Source organism: Manacus candei, unplaced genomic scaffold (genome assembly GCF_025592945.1).
Source record: "Manacus candei isolate 608988 ecotype Guabito, Panama unplaced genomic scaffold, ASM2559294v1 h1tg000025l, whole genome shotgun sequence".
NCBI classification, from domain to species: Eukaryota; Metazoa; Chordata; class Aves; order Passeriformes; family Pipridae; genus Manacus; species Manacus candei.
In genome coordinates this window covers 8,732,411-8,754,022 of record NW_026138073.1, presented here as the reverse complement: position 1 = coordinate 8,754,022, position 21,612 = coordinate 8,732,411, and the positions used below count along the sequence as shown (strand labels likewise).

General features: G+C 41.2%; 1 protein-coding gene across 1 annotated transcript in view; it reads right to left on the bottom strand.

Moving 5' to 3' along the window:
- Positions 1-1,016: 1,016 nt before the first annotated feature.
- FHIT (fragile histidine triad diadenosine triphosphatase) overlaps positions 1,017-21,612 on the bottom strand; it is a 543,577-nt gene continuing 522,981 nt past the window's right edge. Inside the window, exons 7-8 of the mRNA XM_051788828.1 lie at positions 8,835-8,938; positions 1,017-1,335 (exon numbers count right to left, since the gene is read on the bottom strand). Coding sequence (XP_051644788.1) covers positions 8,837-8,938 — 102 coding nt within the window. The 3' untranslated portion in view covers positions 1,017-1,335; positions 8,835-8,836. The remainder of the gene's footprint in view (positions 1,336-8,834; positions 8,939-21,612) is intronic.

Genomic DNA, 21,612 nt, shown 5'->3' with positions numbered 1-21,612 from the left:
CACCACAGTAAAAACTGGAATCAAATGTCAGTGATTGTGTTCTAGTGTTTCTATTTATATTTGACTAGCATAAAGACTTCAAACCAATGGACTGAATTGCTCTGCAGCGCATAGCAGAGAGAGAGTTAAGAAAAATTATTAGAGTTCATCCATTGTGCATTTTCATAGTTCTTGGGTCAGGTTGCAACCCTCTAGGACAGACTATCATAGAGCACTTTAATTTGTTCTGGACCCTGACCACACTGTGCTGTCAGGCATGCAAAGCACTGCTGGGCTCTGGCTGGGACCTGACCCTGACCTCCTCAAGCCCTCAGGTAGAGTCTGCACCATATGGCCTCCCTCAGCATGGCTCTTATTGGAAGACTTGGTAGCATTTTGTTTTTCATCTTGATTTCAGGGGACACAGAAAGCTTCAGTTGTCATTTCCCTGCAATTCCAGAGCAAGATTACAGATTTTCTTTTCACGGATATCTTGCAGACTTATTTCTTCTCTCTTCTCTCTGTTGTTTGACTTCTTTTCCTTTATTACATGTTAGCAATCAACAACTAACCCATGGTGGGTTTCTTCCTGTGCAGGGCTCCAAGCACAGCATTTCTAGCCATGAGTTCATTCCACGTGGGTGGCTCCCACTCGTGTTGTTTGTTGCTGCAAGCAGCCATTTGTGTCAGTTTAACCCTAATGTGATTACTATCCCATTAGCAACTTTACATATTAATTGCTTTGCAGCAGGGTTTTATATCACCTTAAGCTCCAGAAGCCTTGTCACAATGCATTAAAAGAACAGAGAAAAGAAAGATCTTAGGAAGCTTTAAATTTCTTGTTATAGAACTCACCTGACAAAACAGCAGCTCTTTGAGTTTATCTTGGCTAGTCTGTAACAAAGCCTTGGTTTATATGAATTGTTATATTGCTAAAAGATCTAATTTTTTGTATGATATAATAGCCCACATACAGTAACTGAATCAAAACGCACAACATGGAGTAAACACTTTGTAATGTACCAAAACACAGTAGCTACCTGATTTTGCTAGCACTTTATTTCAATTTAGGCCGAGGGACAATTTAAAAAGATTCATTCCCAAGTATACAATTCAGAAAAATATGAGTTACTACTCAGAGCAATATCTGAACCAGTGCTGTTAGTTGTCTTAGCTGAAATTCAACCTTGATGATATCCAAAGGTCCAATAAAATTTTTCATAGAAGAATCCCATATTTGTTGAACATAATAAAATTGTTGACCTGCAGCTCCAGGGCCACTGAGAACTGGAGAATGAGGTCTTTCTTTCTGGGGACTTCCTTATGTCATGGGATGTGTTTCAAACACTTTGTTACCTGAGAAATATCAAACATAACAGATTGTTACACATAATAGTATCTTTGATTTTTGTTACTAAGACAAAATGTAAGGCTGTTTATTACTAACGACTTAGGTGCTCATTAGGATGTTCCGACAGGAGACACTGACAGCAACAGGCAAAAGGAAATGTTCAGTGTTAAACCCACACATGGCACATTTCAGCTCCTGTTACAGCCTGTGTGACAGAGAAAGGGGAAAATCCTTGCAACACAACTATTTTAAAATTATTTACCAGAGCAAGAAAGAGGAGCATTTGTTTGATTTTTTTAATCTGCTTTTACAATAAAGTTCACTTCCAAGTAATACTAATGCCTGCCTTTCACATTGTGCTTTTCATTCTTAACTCACAAAACATCCTCCAAGAGAGGTCAGGATCATTTTACAAAAAACAAACATGAAGTGAGGCGACCTCTCTGATGTCCCTGAGTAAGACAGCACAGCCCCAGCTCTGTTGACCGCTGCTCATAGGAACAAAGGATTAGAAAGGGCATCTTGTGTCATCAAATCCATTCTTACTCTTCAAATCTATTTTCCTATAATAACCTCATGCAAGACTCTTTGGGGCTCATGATTTCTTATATAAGCTCCTCCAAATACTCAAGACCATCATCTCTTGTATATCCTCATCCACCCTGATCCTGAGGGGGGACTCTGCATAATGCCAAGGTATTACACAACAGTGACTGGGGGCCATCACCCTGAAAATGCCCCCAGTCTCACATGCTGGAGAATGAACGAGGTATTTTTTGCCATGTCTGCTCCAAACTGGTACTCCTCTTGATGGTCCATCCTAATAAGAGACCTGTAAGAGGTGCCATAACAGACCTAGAAGGTGTTCCTGAAGCAGAGAAATAGAAATGCTGAGAGCCTGACAACTGCAGCTGATTGCAGCTGTGAAAGCTGTGTGTGAAATCCCTGCCCAAGCTCACAGCACAATTGCTATTGCAGCATTAACTGGAGGCTTGCAAGAGCCCCAGGTGCTGACACAAACAGGGCATTTGGGTTTACCCCTGCAGTACCTGTGGTTTTGTGTAGAGACCGACATCCTGGCAAACAACAGAGCCTCGAGTACGCTCAATCTAACACATTTCCAACGTCCATCACCCCCTTCCTTTCTCAAATAACTACTTACTGGAGGAGTTATTAATGCCTTTCCACCTACACAGCCTGGATACTGACACTCACACAAAGGCAGGTTTCAAGCTTTGAGGTCACGTTCGAGTTGCTGGTTAGAATGTCTCTCTGGGCAGTTCTATTAAGCAGCAGCTGCAGCAATAGGATACCATGATACAACTCTTTGCTAATAATTGAGCATGAAATGGGTTTTTGGCTTGGTATCTTCAGTTTTGTACCTTCACTTCAGAACGTGTTTAGAGCCAGCTTCAATACTGGGGAAATTATTTCAGCTTATTAAACACAAAGCTGTTACCCGACTGTTAGACGAGGGCACGGCCCCCGAACTCTCTCCCCGGGGCTGCGCGTGAGGCTCGGATCCTTGCTGCTGTTGTGGCTGCAATTCCCCAGCCACCCACTTCTTTGTTTGATTGTCTTTTCTCACTGAAACATATGTTTCCGATTCCGATGGCATTTTGAGCAACAGTTTCCATTGTGTGCCCCTCCTGACTGACAGTTTGATGGCAGCCTGTGAATCATTTGGCACTTTTTTTGTGAATCTGCTTCAAGGAGGGTCTGGCTGCTCAGTGAGTGCATCCTTTGGCAGCTTTGGGGGCAAGAGATTAGCACCATTTTAGCAGAGGTTTGGGTATAAAAGTACTTAACCACAGTTGATATCATCCCTATTTGAAGCTCAGCATTGCCCTGTACCTCAGCTCCTTTATCCCAGGTCCTGGGACACAATTTCCACCAGTTTTGCTTGGCTTTCCCCATTTTCCTCTCACACAATGTGACACACAAAGCCTAATGATGAATCAAGAACTGATCAGACTGAAAATATTTGGTATTTGATAGATGGCCCAGTAGGTCTTCAGGTTGCTGGACATGTAGGTCAAGAGAACATTAAGAGAACATTTGGTTCTCTGTCAGCTTTCTTTGCCACCAGTAACCATTTGCTGCTTTGCCTTTGTGCTGTACAATCTTGTCTGTGTCTCTGGCCCCGATGTTTCTACTGGAGCTATAATTACAGGATCCAAGCAGTGCTGTACAGAATTCATGTACTCGACAGCTGAATTAAATGGACACCTATAGTGAAATGAAAGTCCAGAGAACGAGATGTATAACTTTCAGCACAGTACTACTTACAGCCTCAAAACAGAGCCCTGGAATAGGTGTGAGGGGGACATTATGTCTATGCTGGCCTCCTACAAGAGGAAGACATTTCATTCATAACTCTGGCTAACTCTCTTGTAGTTTTGTTTTCATAAGAAATAATAATATGCTTCAACCAGAAAAATAATCAGCCTTGATGCTGAGGTGGCTGTGCATTAGCACACCACATTTGTTTGGGGAAGCCTTTTGCCCTGAGCCTTCCAGCATGGGTATCACTGCTGTACACAGCTGCTGCACAGTTCTGGCTGTTTCTATCTTCCCTTGAAGAGATAATGTAATTCCTGTGTATAAACCTTCTCCTTATTGCAGAGGTGGAGGATCTGGATGTTTTACACTTCAAAAATACCAGCAAGGGCCAGATTATGTTTATCTGTGGATTTCTGTTGATATTAACTTTCCTTGTGTCCCATTGAAATGACAAAGAGATTACTTTATATGTACTTATTGCAGAAAAAAGAGAATTTTGGGTGAAAAAGCATAGACCTTATGATCTGATCCATCTTCTCTTTGCTATTTCCAACTACTTAAAGCATAATGTCACACTGAAATGAACACTTGGAGTGCTGCATTCTCTTCTCCTGACAGATTGTTATGATGTTTTCCAAGGTGACCTTCATAAAACATGTTTCTTTTGAAACTTATACTTCACTCTTGGGTCATAATAGTTTCACACAGACAAGCAAACCGCCAGCTCCTGCTTTCTAATTAATGCTTTTTGGAGGCTTCTGAGTAGGGGATATAATTAATAACAGTTAAGTCTGGAGTGCAGAGAAATCTATAGCCGATTACTAGGATGTGTATTTAATTCTGGATTACACACAAACAGCTCCTGAGTGCAGCTATGAACAGCCTAGACCAGGCTCTCTGGGAATTCCCCATGACCAGGAACCACCTCGATTCTAATCCAGTGTAAGCACTCAAAAATTTGCCCTGCTTATGAAGTGAGGCTCTGAAATTACTAAGGGGTCTCTGCTTGCTGCACCCCTTCTCCCTGCTCCCATTCCCCACACCACAGCATGTGTTCATGACTGCATCGTGGCTCTGCTTGCCAACAGGTAGCATCTATTGCAGAAAATACCTCTGACCATGCCTGTGTTGTCACTGTGGTGCCCACCCAGGGGACAACCTGCCCTGTGGTCCACACTGCAGGTACAGCATCTTCTGGGGCAGTGTGTTCTCACTGCACAGCATGTGTCCCAGATCCACTCCTGGATCCATTCCAAGGTAAAGTCATTATTTTGTGGTTTTATGCAGTTTTAAGTACCAGAAATAATAGGAGGAATTTTCTTAAAACAAGCAAAGAAGGGTGTTGCAAGTCATCTTGTCATACTGGCCTAAATTTAAGGAAAGTGATGGGATTTCTCTGGTGTTCACTCTCATGCATGCAGCATGGATTGTCATGCTCCAGAGGCACTGGAGCAAAATCAGATGCAAGTCAAATTGCCAGTTTCAATTCCCTCTGGTCTGCTGCTACTAACAGTGGTAATTCCCCTGCTGAAGTCAATAGAACAGCATCTTGCCACACATGCCGAGATCTTGGTGCAGAACAGGCAGCTGGGAGGCAGGATGAGTGCTCTCAAAGAATGAGTGGGGGAAAAAAAAGAATAAAATTTACACTCTCTTGAAAAGCTGAAATGGCTATGTTACCCAGAAACATTGCCAGACTGGGGAAAAAGGGAAGAACTGACATCAGAAATCCTGTTAAGAATGTGCAGGACACATTATTTGGAGAGATTTTTACATGAATTTGGCATGTTGAATTACACAAAATATTCAGATGGTTAAGCAGTTAAAAGCTATAGAACACTTGTAACTCCAAAAGCACTTGGCAACAGAATATCACTGTCAACCTCTTTATGCAAAGGGACATTCTGACACTGTGCTTATGACTATTTTTCTAATGGCATAAAAATATTACTTCAGTTACACATAAAATAGGAAAACTTCTACTGAAACTTGTGCAGCCTGGTTCTTCCTTCAGAAACAACAACACAGAGTGAAACTGCCTTTGAAGAGATACATTTTTCACATACTATCTGAAGGTTAGTAACTCTTTTAATCTTTAGCCTTTTTGCTGGCATGTGCAATTTAAAATGCACAAAACAGACTATCAAAACACCCAGCTATAGACAGTTAGAAAATTCAAAAGGCACATCTGAAAATAGGCTTGGAAATTAGGATGCTGCATCAAATCCTGCTCTTTGAGGAAGGACTCTTTCCCTGTGGATCCACCTCAAAGGGCAATCAGTTATCAAACACAGCTGACCATATGACAGCCAACACTGAATGAGAAACAGCTCGTAAAGAGGTCTAAAGAGGTCAAATCTTGGTGGTATTAAGCAAGAGAGTGACCAGCTAGGGCCATTCTATATTAAATATCCTGTCCCCAGAAAGGTTTTTCTCTGGGAGTGTTCAAGAAGTGACAAGTCCTTCTAATGAGATGGGGATACAGTGGCAGGGGGACACAGAGTGAAAGACCAGAAACACATGCAAAACACCAATTCACCCACTGATTTCAGTTGCATCCACTCTAAGCAATTGCACATACGATTAAATTATTTAGAGATAAGCATTTTCTCAAGGGTGTAAACTTAGCGAGGCTAAATGCGTTCACTTCTTTAAGCAAGCGGGTGGATATTTTGGATCGTCTCGGGACTGATGTAGAAGCACTCAACTGTAGTTAGTCAACCAGCCAAGAGGGATCAGCACCAGCAAATGCAGTAGGGAGAGAATTGAGAGCTTCTTGCCTTATTCAAGTATTTCTTAGGAAAAAGAAAAGGCACCTGCAAGTCCTTCTTGATCAGACAGTCTATAAATACAAGTAGAAGGTGCTACTGTGCCTAGTCAAGTCCTGTAGGAGTTGTGACAGGTGGTGAAGGACTCGTGATAAATGTAAGGGTAGCTGGAAAAGCCCTGAAACACAGCTCAGTCCGTCCAGGCTAATCTAGCTGAGCTGGGCTACTTTGAGCAAAAGAAAATATAATAATGCATGAGGCCTCAAAAATTGCTATTTATTGGCTCCAGAACACCCACATTCAGTTCTTTCTGACTTTCCCTGTGCTGCATGAAAAAAACCTCAAGTCAAGTGGCATTCGGGTAAACCTATAAATGGCTAAATAAATCCTTTGTAGGTGAAATACAAAAATAGCTTTGAAGAAGGATGCATATAACCTTGCTAATTTGCCAAAAGCTTTCAATCTTCATCACTTTAGAAGCAAGGTTAAGAGAGTAGATAAAGGCCGAGAATGTAGAAGGTGCTCAGATATACCTTTACCTCAGGTTCAGAGCCTTAAACCTCAGGAGCAAACCAATGTCAGGGAGAGGAGATTGACAGTGATGCCTTGTGTTGGGAATGAAGGGTTGGAAGGACTGCCTGTACTAGGCACAATACTCTCATGATAATGATGCCAGAAAGATTTAATTTCCCAGTTTGTTCTAGGAAAGGTAATGACCTTTACATCAAGGTAACTTAGGAAGAGGTCATCCACACAGACACGTGCTGATTTATTTTCATAATAAATGGAAATAGATGTTCAGCCACAGGAATTTGCTCACAGGAATGAATTTACACCATCTATCCAGCTTTGCGTTTAGTATCAGTAGAGATAAAGAACATTTTATTAAAATGTGGGGATTTAATTTCAATCCTTTTAAGGATCTCCAGAAAAAAAAGCATTTCCACCTCATTTCTGAACAGATAAAAAAAAAAAAATCCCCCCAAACTACCAAATAAATAATGGAAAATAATATCACATTGGAATAGGGCTGTGCCATTTTATCCTAAGTACTGCTCATTTGTTGCTGTGCCATAGATGAAGCACTTCATAATGCCTCTGCTAGTAGAGAAGAGTGCTTACACATGCATTACCTAAGGATATGCTCTTTCTGGCTGAGTAATTCATTCTTGGGGAGCATATTTCTGAGAAGGTGAGAAGTGGGTGTCTAAACACAACTCCAGCAGCCACTGCAGAAACCTGACTGTGTAGTCCAAACCCTGGGGGTCCCTAGGTCCCGGCTGCTGAGGACAGATTTCCTTCCTAGATGGGAATTACATGTGTTACACAGCTTTTTCCATGCCAGTCTGCAGAAGGGTTGGCACAGCCAGCTTGGCTGGAGAAGACAAGAGCATGGTCATCATGCAAGGAAAAATGGAAAGGGAAGTCTGAGGGACTCCAAATGGAGTCATCCAAAATGTCACCCAAATGGAGAAGGCAGAATGGGACGGGAGATGGGAGCTGCCTCCTCAGTGTGCCACGCGCACAGCGTGTAGTTCAGCTCGAGATTTCTCAAGCTGGGCTGCAAGCGGTGAGTCACGGGCAGAAAGGAGGGATATTTATGGGATTTTGGTTCTTGAGAGGAAAAAATATGAAACAGTCAGAAATGACAGAGAAATGAGAGTGCTGGATGATGGCAAACAACATATGGGGAACAGGGGAGAGGGAGCTTTTGGCATCCCTGCTGCAGTGCACATCCCAGCGTAACTCATATTGATCTCCGGGGGCCAGTTCATTTCTGCTGCAAGAATCTGGCTTCTGGGACTCCAAGTACAAAATGAAAAACTCTCAATTTCTAGAGCACCAGTGTTAGTGTTTGCCAAGTGTTTTCTCTTTTCTAATCCTCCCTGCAAAACTTTTTTTCTTCTAGGGCCAGTGGAAAATTTAGCAGAACAGGCAGTTTTCCAGCAGGCTTAATTTTTAAAGTTGAACTGATCAGATGATTTAAGATTTGACAGATTAAGTTAGCACTTGCTTACAACACTCTATAGTATGGATTCTGCTGGGATTTTGTATGTATAGGTGCATATGCATATCTGGTTATACGCAGACACAACAGTTTTTAGCTCTTCATAGAGGTACCTGGCCTATTTTCAGTTTTAAGACCAGAGGGAGGATATGTTAGGTTAGACACTCCTCTTAAGTAAACACTGATGATTCTGATTTCCAGATACACTTTTTTTTTGCTGTCTGGAAATAAAATGCTCTAGGATGGTGCTGATTTGTTCAAGAAGGAGCATGTTATTTCAGCTACTGTTGGAGTGCTGTGTCCTTTTGGAAAGAACACAGCCTAAGAGCTTTGGTTTCCTTTGTTCCATTCTACATATTCCCCCTCTGTCCTCAAGTTGCCTATGGAGGGAGGTTTGAGCAGAAAATTGGGTGTTGCAGGAGTAAGTCAATGTATAAGTCATTACCTCTAATTGTCCTGAAAATACTTCTTCAGAATTGCTGCTTCAGCTGCCATTTCTTCTTCTGTCCTCCACTTGTCGGGGGAATCCTCTTTGTCATGTCGTTGCAACTTTTTGAGGGAGAAAGAAGAAAAAAAATCTGTTAATTTTTTTTTCCAGTTTTAATGTCAAATTCAGGGCATGTCTGTACACAACCATTCTAACTATTCCATGTGTCTGCAGGACTTGGTGATGAAGAGGTGGAGGGTGAAGGTTACTGGTTGAGAGTGGTGACAGTTTCCCACCAGCAGTTTACATCAGTAGTTTTCAGAAGAGATAGTCCCTCTCTGCATGCAAGTTATTAGTTCTTCATTGCCCTTGTTGAAAGTGAGAAACATCCCTGTAGAAAAAAACCCTGTTATTTTAAGCATAATTATATTAAATTGGTGGTTTATTGGAAAAAAGAGATCAAAAATAAGTGAAACATATAATTTTTACATCTAACTTGCACAATATGCCCACAAAAGAAGTTCTATCCCCTATGCAGTAAGTGTTAAGTGATATTGTCCCAAACATGATAATTTTTTCCTTTGCCACTCAAAAAGAAGGAAGAAGCTGATGGCTTTGCTGCTTTCCTGAAGAAGAGAGTTCTATTTATAGTAAATACTGGCACTTGAGTGATTATTTGTACACATGTCCATTGAAAGAACGCCTGACACTTGTCAAGTGAATGCTGCATTTACAACAGACAGCAGAAACATTTGCTTAACAGCTTAAGTGTTGAGATTCCCAGTGTGTCTCTAGGTACAGAGCACAGCACAGAATGTATTAACAGCACCAGCTTCTGAGGAACTTTATAATATCCACTTTTTGTTAATGTCACAAACAAAGTTGGAAACTAATGAATTTACACCTTTTATTCCAGGACAAATTTTTGTATAGAAGATGAAGTGGTGAAAAAGATGAAGCAATCATGAACCTGCCAAGCAAACTGCATAACTGTATATGGCATGTTTAGCAATAAACTAGGATTGTTAGCATACCTCCAACTCACAAATACTTTTACTTGTGCTGTGTTTCTCCTGTTTTGAATCTTGCTGCCAGCTATAGTCCCATGTAGTTTTACATTCTGCAGCACAGATTTCTCCCTGCTCAGCAGTTGAAGCTGCATTAGAAAGCTATTTCCTTTCATGCCAATACAATACAGTAGCTGTAGGCAAATTAAAGTGTATTACTGTTTGACTAGTAAAGGACTAATCTTCATTGTTACATTAGCACTGGGTGTGTTATAAATCCATCTTGTACAGAATTAGAGAGAAAGATTTAACAGCCAGGAACTGGAACAGTGTACACACTGTCAACAGGCACCCTTTGTGTCCACGTGCCTGCTCTCACCCAGTGTACACACTGATAGGGTGGGTGGGTACCACAGCTGACCTGGCAATGAGAGGCAGATATCAGGAAGAGCATACATCATCCTGTACTTCCCAGGGACTGTGAATGCTCACAAGAGGATGCACCAGGACAAGGTGAGTGGTGGTAAATCAATTGTCTGACTGAGGTGTGAGCTGTTTTCTGAGAAAAGCAGTGTCTTGCTCATTTGACCCAGCACCAGCAGGAGATACAGCAGGCAACAGCTAGAAGGCAAGGGAGGGCAGCCCCTGTTCCTCAAGGTCTCCTTGTTTAACCTGCAAGAATTGCTTTTAGTGACATGATTTGGCTGCTGTTCTCCCTTGCTATCCTTTTTCTGCACAGCCCAAGTGAGAGCTGACTCCAGTAGGAGACCAGTAAAGTGGGGGGGTGACCCGTAAGTTGTGATTTTTTTTTTTTTTGTTTGAAGAAACTGGAGTAGTAATAAGAAGGCTTAACTTACAATGGCTGTTGTTGTTGTCTAAATTAAAACTGTGAAGCTGCAGACCGCAGTGACTTCTCAGAGTTGGCAAAGGCGAGGGTTTCTTTTGCTACATAACAGCTAACCTTTAAAAATAATCAATCTTTGACTTAAGGTTAAAACAGATATATGGGGAGCAGCAATGAATCCTGGAACTTTCCTAGAATCCCAGCCTCAACCTGCTCTCCACACAGGCATCATGCACCTCTCATACTGAAAAGGTGCACCCCGATCTTGTGGACACACTGACCAACTGCAACACTCAGTAAACCCCAAATTCTGTGAAGCCAAACCTCTTGTTGTATTACAGAAGTGTCTCAGAGTCCTTAACATTAACAAGAGGGTAAGCAACCAGATCAGCGTAGCTCACATAACTCCAAAAGGAGAGAACAGGATGAGAGAGCATGAGCAGCTCTTTTAGACAATATCCATTGTGCTTTTTCTTTTAATATTCTGAACAAGCACCAAGACACACATTAGTCAATTCTCTAATCGCAGTTGCCCAGCAAATTACACACTGTATCTGCTCAACATTCTTCAAGCACTAAGACTCTTGTTTATAACTTAGAACATCTTGCCTTGCAGTACAAATAAATGCGCTATTTCTAAGATATGCCCTTCTTCAAGCAGATCATTACTGATGTCTGACTTCTTGGGCTTCCTGATAAATTATCCTCTTCTTTCACCTCAAGCAGAAAATGCTCTTCCACCGATAATCTATGACTGTCAGTCTTGATTACATGTAAACAGTGGAGCTCTTTGAATATTTCTGCTTGTGAAAAGTGTTCATTTTCTCACTCAAATCTCCCAGTGAGAGATGCTGGCAGACCTGACAGCTGTGCTTTATGTTATTTTATTAAAGTTGCTACTGCTGCAGAATGGTCTGTGTTTTTATCACTGCAATTCTTAAGGGAAACACAATATTGTTTTATAGCACATTCACATTGGGGAACCTCTCCTTCTTGCCCTTTTTGGAAGAGCCCAGAATTCTCAACATAGCAGACTGTAGGGGACCTGGATCTACGACTGGCTGTTTGAAGTAATATGCATATTATGGTTTGTTCTGCTTATGCCATAACACCACGAGAAAAGCAACCTGTGTAAATATAGAGCACTAGCCAAAAGTACTGGGAAAAAGCTTTTATGGTAGTTAGAACTATTCTCACTGCCCATGAATATTTACAGTTGATAGTTAACAGTTTATAACCTTCAGAGCATTTAACTAAAAGAAAAATTACAGTGATGGAGAATAATTACACCAAACTGCAGCAACATAACAAAACTCAGCTGCTTCAGCTGTTATAAAATATAATATTATCAAAACCAGCAGCTAACAAAAAAAGAATGAATATTTGCCAGCAGCTTGAATTAGAGATTAGGCATTACCAAGCTGCTGGTGTTCATTATTAGCAATACACCTTGGGATACACAATCATCTTTTCCATACTTAAATGCTACACTTGGGTGAAATCTGCAGTGTGATATTTCAGCATGAGATTAACACATGAACCATGAGGAGGCTGAAACTCTCATCTCTCCTCTCCAGTAGCAACTCTTTTCCAGAGACTGAAGACAAAGGGCTGCTACATGTGCCTCCTCCTCCAACTCCCTTATGGCCCCAGAGCCACGATCAACACACACCACAGCACATCCCTGCCCCTCTTCTTGCACAAGCATCCACCATGTGGGAGAAAAACTCAAGGGTTGGACTGGCTGTACCTCCTAAGGGCCTCCTCATCCTGGTGATGAGTAATGACTCCCAGCCATCTAAGCCTCCTCTTGTACTGCTTTTACATCAACTTAACTCCTGAATAGCTTCCTTTGCCCACTTGTCCCTGGTCTTGTCCCCCTTGCTGTTTTCCCCCAGTGCTTTCTTTCCTTTCACTTATCTTTGTATTTAGCTTATAACCTCCTAGGAAGACTGCATTTCCACCTCTCCCACAATGTAATTAAATACATTTGCTGCCATTATCTGTACCTCCCGCTATGCTCCAGCCTTTCCTCACTCTCTGCTGTCTTGGTGAAGGGAGTGTGAGCTTTTTTGTGGGCAGCTTCTCTGCCAGTCCAAGCCTCCTGCCTCCATCCCATTTACCTTCAGTTGTGGCTCAAGTCTTGACTTGACTAGCAATGTAAAATGAAAGATTAATGGATGAAACAGCAGTTTCACAGAACAACTTCTCAGGGATTCTGCAATCACGTGGTCTTATATATCCCAGTTTACCTACCTGGGGGAAATCATTGCAGGAGCTCCCAACCCAGGGCATGTGCCAGCTGGGCATCCCCCCTGCAGCTGTTTTTGTCAGGGTCCCAGGAAAGGCAAAAACACAGGCAGAGAACAAGCGTGGCAGGCTCCCCCTTGACCACATGAGAGACCACCTATGAGAGGTGTTGATGCAGTGCTAGAGGCCTGTCTGCCCCCCATCAGCTGCTGTGGGATCAGGACCCCTTTCCAAGCCCCTTTCACCATTGCTGCCACTTGCAGCCTGAGCAGCTCTGGCAGTTCAGTGCTTTCCACATCTCTGGGCCCATCTCTATATTTAATTACAGCTACAAAACTGCTGTAATTTAATTGCTCTAATTTACAGTGAACACTGCAGAAAAAAACACATCCTATAATTTTCTCATCTGCTGACTTTGCTTATGATTCTATATCATACAGATATCTGCATTTGCACGAATCAGAAATCCCTGATTTTGGGGCGGATTTTACTTGCTGCATTAAATCTGAATTATTTAAGGAGATGAAAAAGAAGCCTAAATTGTCTGGCTTCTATATGAGACAATTTTTTAACTATCTACTGGAAAATCCTTCTCCAATTGTTTTACCACTGCTGCATGAAATATACTGCTACCTCACAGCTGCTGATATTATTGCTGCAAAGCATATATTCCATTGGAAACCTCAGTTTATCAAAGCTGTGTTTAAGAGAGTGGTGGTTTTTTCCCTCCTGTCGACTCTTTGTCATAGTGACTGCAAATATTTTTTTCAGTTTTATTGTTGTGCTTTGGGGAAAGACTTGAACCTCACACTTCACATGGACATATGAATAACTGCATCCCTTTTTAGCAAAGCACTTAGATGAAGAGAATTTTGTGAAAACACACATAAAGGTTAAGTAAAACCCTTAAGGGTATGTGTTTAAGTGCTTTGCTAAAATAAACTCTGCAAACCCTAGTTTCTAACAATTCTGAATACAAAAATGATAAGAACAGAGAATAAATATAAAAGGCATCTTAAGAAATATGCTTTTGAAAGTATAAAAGACGAGTAAGCCCACAAGCAGAATGACAGTTGTGTAGAAAGCACATTTGCCATTTGGTGAAATATGTAGATTTCACTCTGAAGAGCTCAGATGTTGACAAACTTCCAGTTTGGCTCCAACTGAGATAAAATTCTTGGAAAGTGAGCACATTACAAAGGAGATACTTGAAGGAATATCCACTGGGGTAAGAAGTCCTGCCAAAGGCTTGGGGAACTGCTATTTACAACCTGATATGAATCCAGGCAAGAATATATAGAAGCGTTTAGATACATTTTCACCATGCTCATTATCCTCCTAGTTAGCAGATAATGTTAGAAACACCTCTGTAGTCTTCCTCACCTGGGAAGAAAAGGTAGATTATTGTGGGGAGGTTCCTAATGACATTGGCTACAGAGGGCTGTCTGCACAAGAGAAATGTGTTGCATAAAGACCTGGGTAAGAAATGGCAATGTCATCAATGCGGTAATGTTGGAGGAAACCTTATCCTGCGTTCTCAGTCTGCCATGCAACGTTACTCATTTGGAAAAAGGCTATTTTCAATCAAGGAAAAGCACTTTAATCAAGGATAGAGTCAGTGATTCAAAAATTTCATGCAGGTGCATGTATTACTTGACTGAAAGCCTCTTCCCAGAAGGTCAGAGCTGCAGGGAGATGTGCATGTCCCACTCCAAGAGCAGAGATAACCTCGAGGTGCCTGTATCAGGCTGATGTATTCTGGCTCCTGCTGCAGGGAGTATCAGTCAGAACTTCCCTTACTAATCTTCTTAACTTTAGACAAATATTTACTGTACCCTGAGCACACTCAGTAAGATTCATGACATGCCAAGGAAGACACATGTGTGTTAGGGAGGTTGATTTGGTTTATTTGCTTTCTTTGTCTTTTTCTGACAGCACAAAGGATATCAGCTGCAGGTCCTACGGCATCAGCACAGAACAAGTTCACTGCACAGGGGAATATGAGCATGCCTCTACCTCCTGGGGGATGTTTCTCTGTTCTCACTGTATCTCTGGGTCTTGCAGGAAGATCCCACAGTGCTCAGAGGAAATCTCTCCTTCTCTGGGGAATTATCTTGTTCCTATTAAAAAAAGAAATCCTCACCCTCACCAACACTTTCCAAAATTAAGATGAAAACATTCCATCAATGTGTTCTGGAGTAACTCATCCTCTGAGTCACTCTCTCCACTGATTGTAGGAGGATTTCAAGGAGACTTCAGATGTCTAAAATGACACATACCATGTATTTGAGGCGAACCACTGGGGTTTCAAAGCCTGCTTTTGTCTCTGCTTCTCAGGAGACCCTTCACCCGCCAACAGACCTTCCCAGGATCATCCTGTCTGCTTTCCCTACACTGCTCAGGATTGTGGCACTCCTGGATAAAGCTACATCCCCAGGACAGGCTTTTCCCCCAGGCATCCCTCAAATACTTCTTCAGCTTTCAGCCTTGCACATGCAAGGCTACCTCGCCTCCAAGATTGCCTCCCAGGGATTTAGGCAGCCAGTACCCTCTAGTAAGTAGGTACTAAAATAGGTTGAGGAATAAATTGCTCTCATTTAACATTCACTCAAAAAAATACGGCTGCATTTATTATGCAGCATATTGTTTTATATACTGTTTGGTTATAATAAGTCATGTTTAAAATGTCATGACATTTAAATCTACAGCAGTAAGAGGGAAATGCTGAAAAAGAGCAAGATGATCAAAAAGGATTTGAAAAATCCTGGTGAAACTTTATGGGCCAAATACCCTCATTATAGTAAAAATAAAGTCACAAAAGAGCTTAAAACTCGTTTATGAGAAACACATTGTACAGAAACTCAGCCTGCCCCTCCAGGTCTCTGTGTCACTGGGGTGTCCCCATGTCTGTGGCAGGGGGGTTAGTGCCACCACCAGCTGGCTGGGGGGGCTGGCTGTGGCCAAGGGACTCAGGCACCTGCAGAAAAGCCCTCTGGGTGCCCTGAATCCCCTTGCAGGTTTAGCCTTTCTCTGTGCTGCCCTTCGCCACTGAGCCACCACAATACTCTGGAAAACTACTGCATTCACCCCTGGAACTTGTTAATGCCATTTGTCTCAGTGAGGAGCTGGATTTCAATGTCTGCGCTAAGTCATGCAAATGAACTTTACATATAATATAAAAGCCTACTTTAATGTGGCTTCATAGCCTTTGAGGAGACACAGAGCCTACTACATCTACCACTGATGATTCACATGCATAATGGCAGATTTTCTCTAGAAAGTCGTTTAATGTTAAAAAGAAAATAGTGCAGATAAAAGGAGCTACTCTGTTCCTGCAGATTCAGTGTTCTTCTTTTCCATCAGGTCTGGACCCATATGCCAGCAACCCTCGCTGCTGCTTCCATGCTCCCTCACCCCCCTCCAAGGGAAAAAACAACAACAACTGCAACAACAAAACAGATGGCAATGCAACGAAACATTAAACCCGATCCCACTACCTGAGCCGTACCATGAATATTTCACTGAGGCATGGGGTAGAAAAGACAACAAAATGACCTTTTCTACCATCTTAAGGGATATTTAACCTTGTAATTGCTATAGACACACTGAAGACACAGAGAGAGAGACAACGACTATTTAAAAGAAGCTGTGTATATTTTTAAAAACTAGTGTCTCAATGTTCCCATTACAACCTGCCAATATGAATGACATTTACTTTTGCTCTGAGAAATGAAAGAAACTCTAAAAGACAGACTGCATTAAGACTCTATTGATATTGCAGTGACCTAGTGATATAAGAACCAAACAAGTTTTGTGAAGGGCAAATACCCCAGAGTCTGTAAATTCATCTCCTAAAGTAGCAGCAGTAAAAGAAAAAAAAAAATCTTCAATGTCTAGAATATTTTAAAAACCCAGTGGAGGCTCACACTTCTTGCTGGTCTGACGGTACCAGATCCATATATGGGAGCAGAATTGGAGATTTCAGACGTTCAATCACCTCTTCCAGTTTTTCCAGCTGGTTAATATTGCTGGAAAACTCATGGAGGAAGTTCCCTTAAGAGACATCATATGAGGTTTCACCCAAGTTTCTTTTTTCCATATTGCACAAACTTCACAAAGACATGTCACCCCTAGCAATATATGGCCCCAGATTCTGTTTGGGATGGATGGACACAGGAGGTGTAAGCTCTGCAAGAGGTCCCTGCGTTGCCTTCACAGCATAAGTGGAAAGACAGGGCAAGAGGAGGGAAAGTGAGGAACAGTTTGGTACTGTGCAAGCAGACTCCTCATCCCTCAGATGAATCTCTGAACTCATTCACTAAATCAAATTATAGCAAAAAGTCACAGATATGTGGCCCAATACAGGAGCCCTTATTTACTTGGAGAAATTCAAACTGGGATAACTGGTTTTTCAGGAAGTGGAGGGGCACAGGCTGCCTTCACTTTGAGAGGGAGGAATCTATTTGTTCCTCTTCCAAGCTGCAGTGTTGCCCTTCTGTTGAAATTCTTTTTCTGTGGAATAAGACCACAGTTGTATCCACATAATGCCCACGCAGAAGAGCAAGGATGGCATAATAGCCAGGGAATATGATATTCTACAACTAATTTAAGTGAAGAGACTGTGAATTTGGGGAGAATTAATTTTAGCTGGATATATGTTGCAGTTAATTAAGGCTGATAGCGTCTCCTAGTAGAAAGGTGGTTTTGATGAAAATACATTGAAAGTCACTAAACTGCCTAAGAAAATAAGTTGCCACTGCCCATGCTACAACCTCCTAGACATCCCATGTTTCTCTATAGAAATCATGAGTTGATAGCATTTGCATAACAATCATTATTTAATACGTAGACTTCAGTATCATTACTTTTGCACAGAATTAGTATTAAAGCCTTTGAGCACAAATATTTGAGAAATATTCATCTGAAAAAGTAACGTGAACTTTCTTAGTTTGCAATATTTTTGCAAGTTCTGTTCTGGTGATGATCCCCTGGCAGCAGAGCACCACCTTCCCTTACCGTAATCCAGAGGACATGATTCAGAGCTACAGAAAATCCCACACTGCAAGAATGGGCCGAACGCATGACCATGGGGGACGAAAGGTAAAAAAAAAAAAGGTACAAAGACAAGAAAAGTAGCCCAAACATTCCCAATTTTCAGAGACAAAAAGTAATTTTGTTTGCTTCCAGTTCAATCAGTTTGTTTATGCCTTAAGAAACAATGAGATCAACGGAAATGAAAGCAATTTCCAGCAGATATGAATAAAACACGGGGCTCAGCTGAGAAGGGGTTGTACACTGCTCCAGAAGCACAGTCAAATACTTGTGGATTAAATGCTGTGAGAATGGATCACACATGGACTTGCTTCATCTCAATTTGCCAGACTAGGAATTTTCAGGTTTCCCATTCCACCTTCAGGAGGGAGTTGATTGGGAAATTGGTTGTATAGTTACGGACATTGTGGAAGACTTGAAAAATAATTTTGTTTATTTAGACACATTTTGAAGTCAGAGCAGGGCACCTTGCAACCAGTACTTCTTCCACAGGTCTGCTGCTACATTTCTCTCCTTTCTTTAGGTCTTGTTTCTTTATTCTTCAAGCAAAAGTCACAAAAATTATCATGTTCTCAGTCTGCTTCAGGGTTTTCCTGTGCACATACTGAGGTGTACGAAGGCACACAAGCTCTCCTCATTCATCCTGACCCATAATCACTATTACATTTAATTGCAGAAGACACTGTCTTCACAGCTTTATTTCTCATATGACATCTTGTGAATTGCTTTTAAGAAAAGCCATTTACACAACTTCTATATATATGTAAACTAGTACTCCAGTGTCACATTCTTGTTTGCACATACCCATGTATTCACGTCAGCTAGTCCTAACGCAAAAGCAAATGGCCCTTCATGTATTTGAGTTAGGAAACAGTAGCATAGATTTTCATAAAACAAAAGTTTGACTGATACCGTGCAAAATCTGTTCCACTGAAAAACTGGCATCTTGCCCATCATATTCCACAAAGTTCAGTATCTTTGTCGGTGTTCATCTACTTGACTTCTTAATTGTCTGTGTTCACTGGCTGTATCAAATGGAGTTTTCTTTTTGCTTTTGCTCAGTGCATATTACATCTTTTAATCGGTATATATAATTACTTACCACAATCTGCCATGCCAGATTTTCTAAGCATTAGTCTAATTAACTTAAGCTTGATAATTATGTTTCAGATATCATAACAGTACGCACAGAACTTGCAGATTATGTTGTTGGCTTAGCTGTTTTTCTGATAACATTTTTCTCCTATTCTTACTTTTCAGTTTTTCCTTTTGCTTTTCCTCTTTCCGTACAGGGTGGGAGCACAAGCAGAAAGAGGGACTGCTGTTCTCTTTAAATGCCTCCAAGGTTCTCCAAAAGCAAAAGCTGGCAGTTTCTAATAACAAGTCATCAAGTAAGTCAACACAAATGAGAATAGATCCATAATGCAAGGATTTCTCCTTTTTATAAGAATAAAAGATAAATATGTCACTGAAGAAAGAAACTTGAGCTTCCGATAGCAGAAATCATAGAGGATTCAAGCACAAACCTACAGCACTTACTGGCCAATTATGAAAGTACTCAGACTTTCCACAGGTCTCCAGCCTGAGCCACTCTAATTATACGCCTGTTGGCGACAGGCTGCCGCCAGGGAGGCAATAAATAAGGGATAACATGCGTGGGACCTGGCACACGTACCTTTCCAGCACAGAGAGATCATCCTTCACAAAGTGATGCAGGCCATCTGGGCACATGAAATGTGCAAGCCTGAGACCGCAGGTAAGAGTAAATAGATGCAGAGGACACTTATGTCACAGCAATAAATAAAGAAAAGAAAAAAAATAAATCTGTGACAGGCTATAGATTTGTATTTGGCTTTCTGATGTAAAGCAGCATTTCTGTTCACTTTTGTCCAACTCACTTTGGTATCCTGCATTATTTGATTTTCCTTCCTCCTGGATGAGGGAATGGACATTGTGTCCCACTACATCTAATGGCCTCTGTCTGGGGGGGAGATGGGGCAAAGCCAGAAAGACCAGACCTCCTCCCCCTGCTTCCAGAGACCATGGATCTGTCTCGTTGACTGGAGTGCAACAAGCCACGTTCAGGTCCCAAAGGCACTCAGACCACAGTTTGGGTACTTGGCTGAAAACCCACTCATGTTACATCTGTGCCAAGAGCCCATTTGTTAGAATTTTGGGTGCAATGGTGTGTAAGTGTTTTCAAGCCCACACAGAGAACCACACCGAAGACTACATTTACTCTGTGGTTATTGGTGAGCACTTAATCAGCTATAAATCACTGAAAGATTGCTCAACTGTTCATATATTGTAACAGACTTCATGGATAGAGATGGGGACAGGCAGTTCTTGCTGAAGTTCCCCTCATTTCAGCCCTTATTTTCAGATGATTGAAGGGCTGTCACCCTTGACAGAAAACATTATCAGCAGTCAAGGAAGTAATCAGGGTGGCAAGTACATAAATAAGCATAGCATAAATCTGAATATTGGTAATTAGCATTTGATTCAATCAGACTAAAAGTGTTAGACCACTGTAGCAGTGATTCCTTATAGAAAGCTATTTAACATTCCAATTATCTTTAATGAATTAACCTCAAAGTATGGCTGAGGTGCAACATTCTAAGAATCCCTTTGCTCATCTACAGTCCACTTGCAACTAATTTCACTTCACAAGCCTACCTCAATTAACATTTTTCTGTATTTCACACATCAGTAACTACAGTACTGAAATATGCACTCCTTTCCCAAATTTAATAGCTGAGATACTTTCATTTTTTTTGATTCTACAAATGAAGGAAAATCATTTCTTGCTACTATCTCAAACCAATTAAAATTCTTTTTATATTGGCTTTGCATCTTTTCAATATATATATATGAACCAAAAAGTCTTACATTTTTCACATAATAATTAATTGGAATTGATCTGCTATGCAGCACTCTAAAGACAAAGGGGTTTACAATTAGCAAATTTTAATGTTTAGTTTACATTTTCCAGTGCTAGAATTTTTAAAGAATGTTTTTTTGGCTGAATGAAGGTTTTGTATCAGGAAAACTGAGTCAGTACAACTAAACTATTTGAATTTAAAAAGAAAAAATAGGAAAAAGTGCAGATTTATTGATAGGCCTGGAAGGAGAACACACTGCCTTTTTTGGCCACTATGCAACTATATTTTACAATAGTTATTTGTGTAATTAAAGAAAAAGTTTTTATCATACACCTTGTGCATTTTGTAGCACTGGGAGGAGGACAGATGGCCAAGTGCATGGTCTCACAGAGTTACCAAAAACCTCTAAGATAGGTTGAGGCTAGTCAGTGGCTTCACTATCTGCATAGCAGGGCAACTGCTGGGCCTCATGGCTCTTTCCTTCTGCTTTTCTTGGTTTTCCCTGTGAATTGTATAAAAAGACACAGTACCATTTAATATCATTTCCTCTTTAACAGGGAAATATGGAGAGGAATCTCTTGCTTTGCACCGTGGTTGTGGTAAAAGGAGCAGCATTCTCGAACAGATTATAAATCTGACATTATTTTCCTTTTCACTCCATGTTTGCAGCATTATTTTAGCATTAAGAGAAATGAACACACATGTAAGATAACAGCATCCACGCAGCAATATGGCATAGCTGTTATTCTTCTTACAGGCAT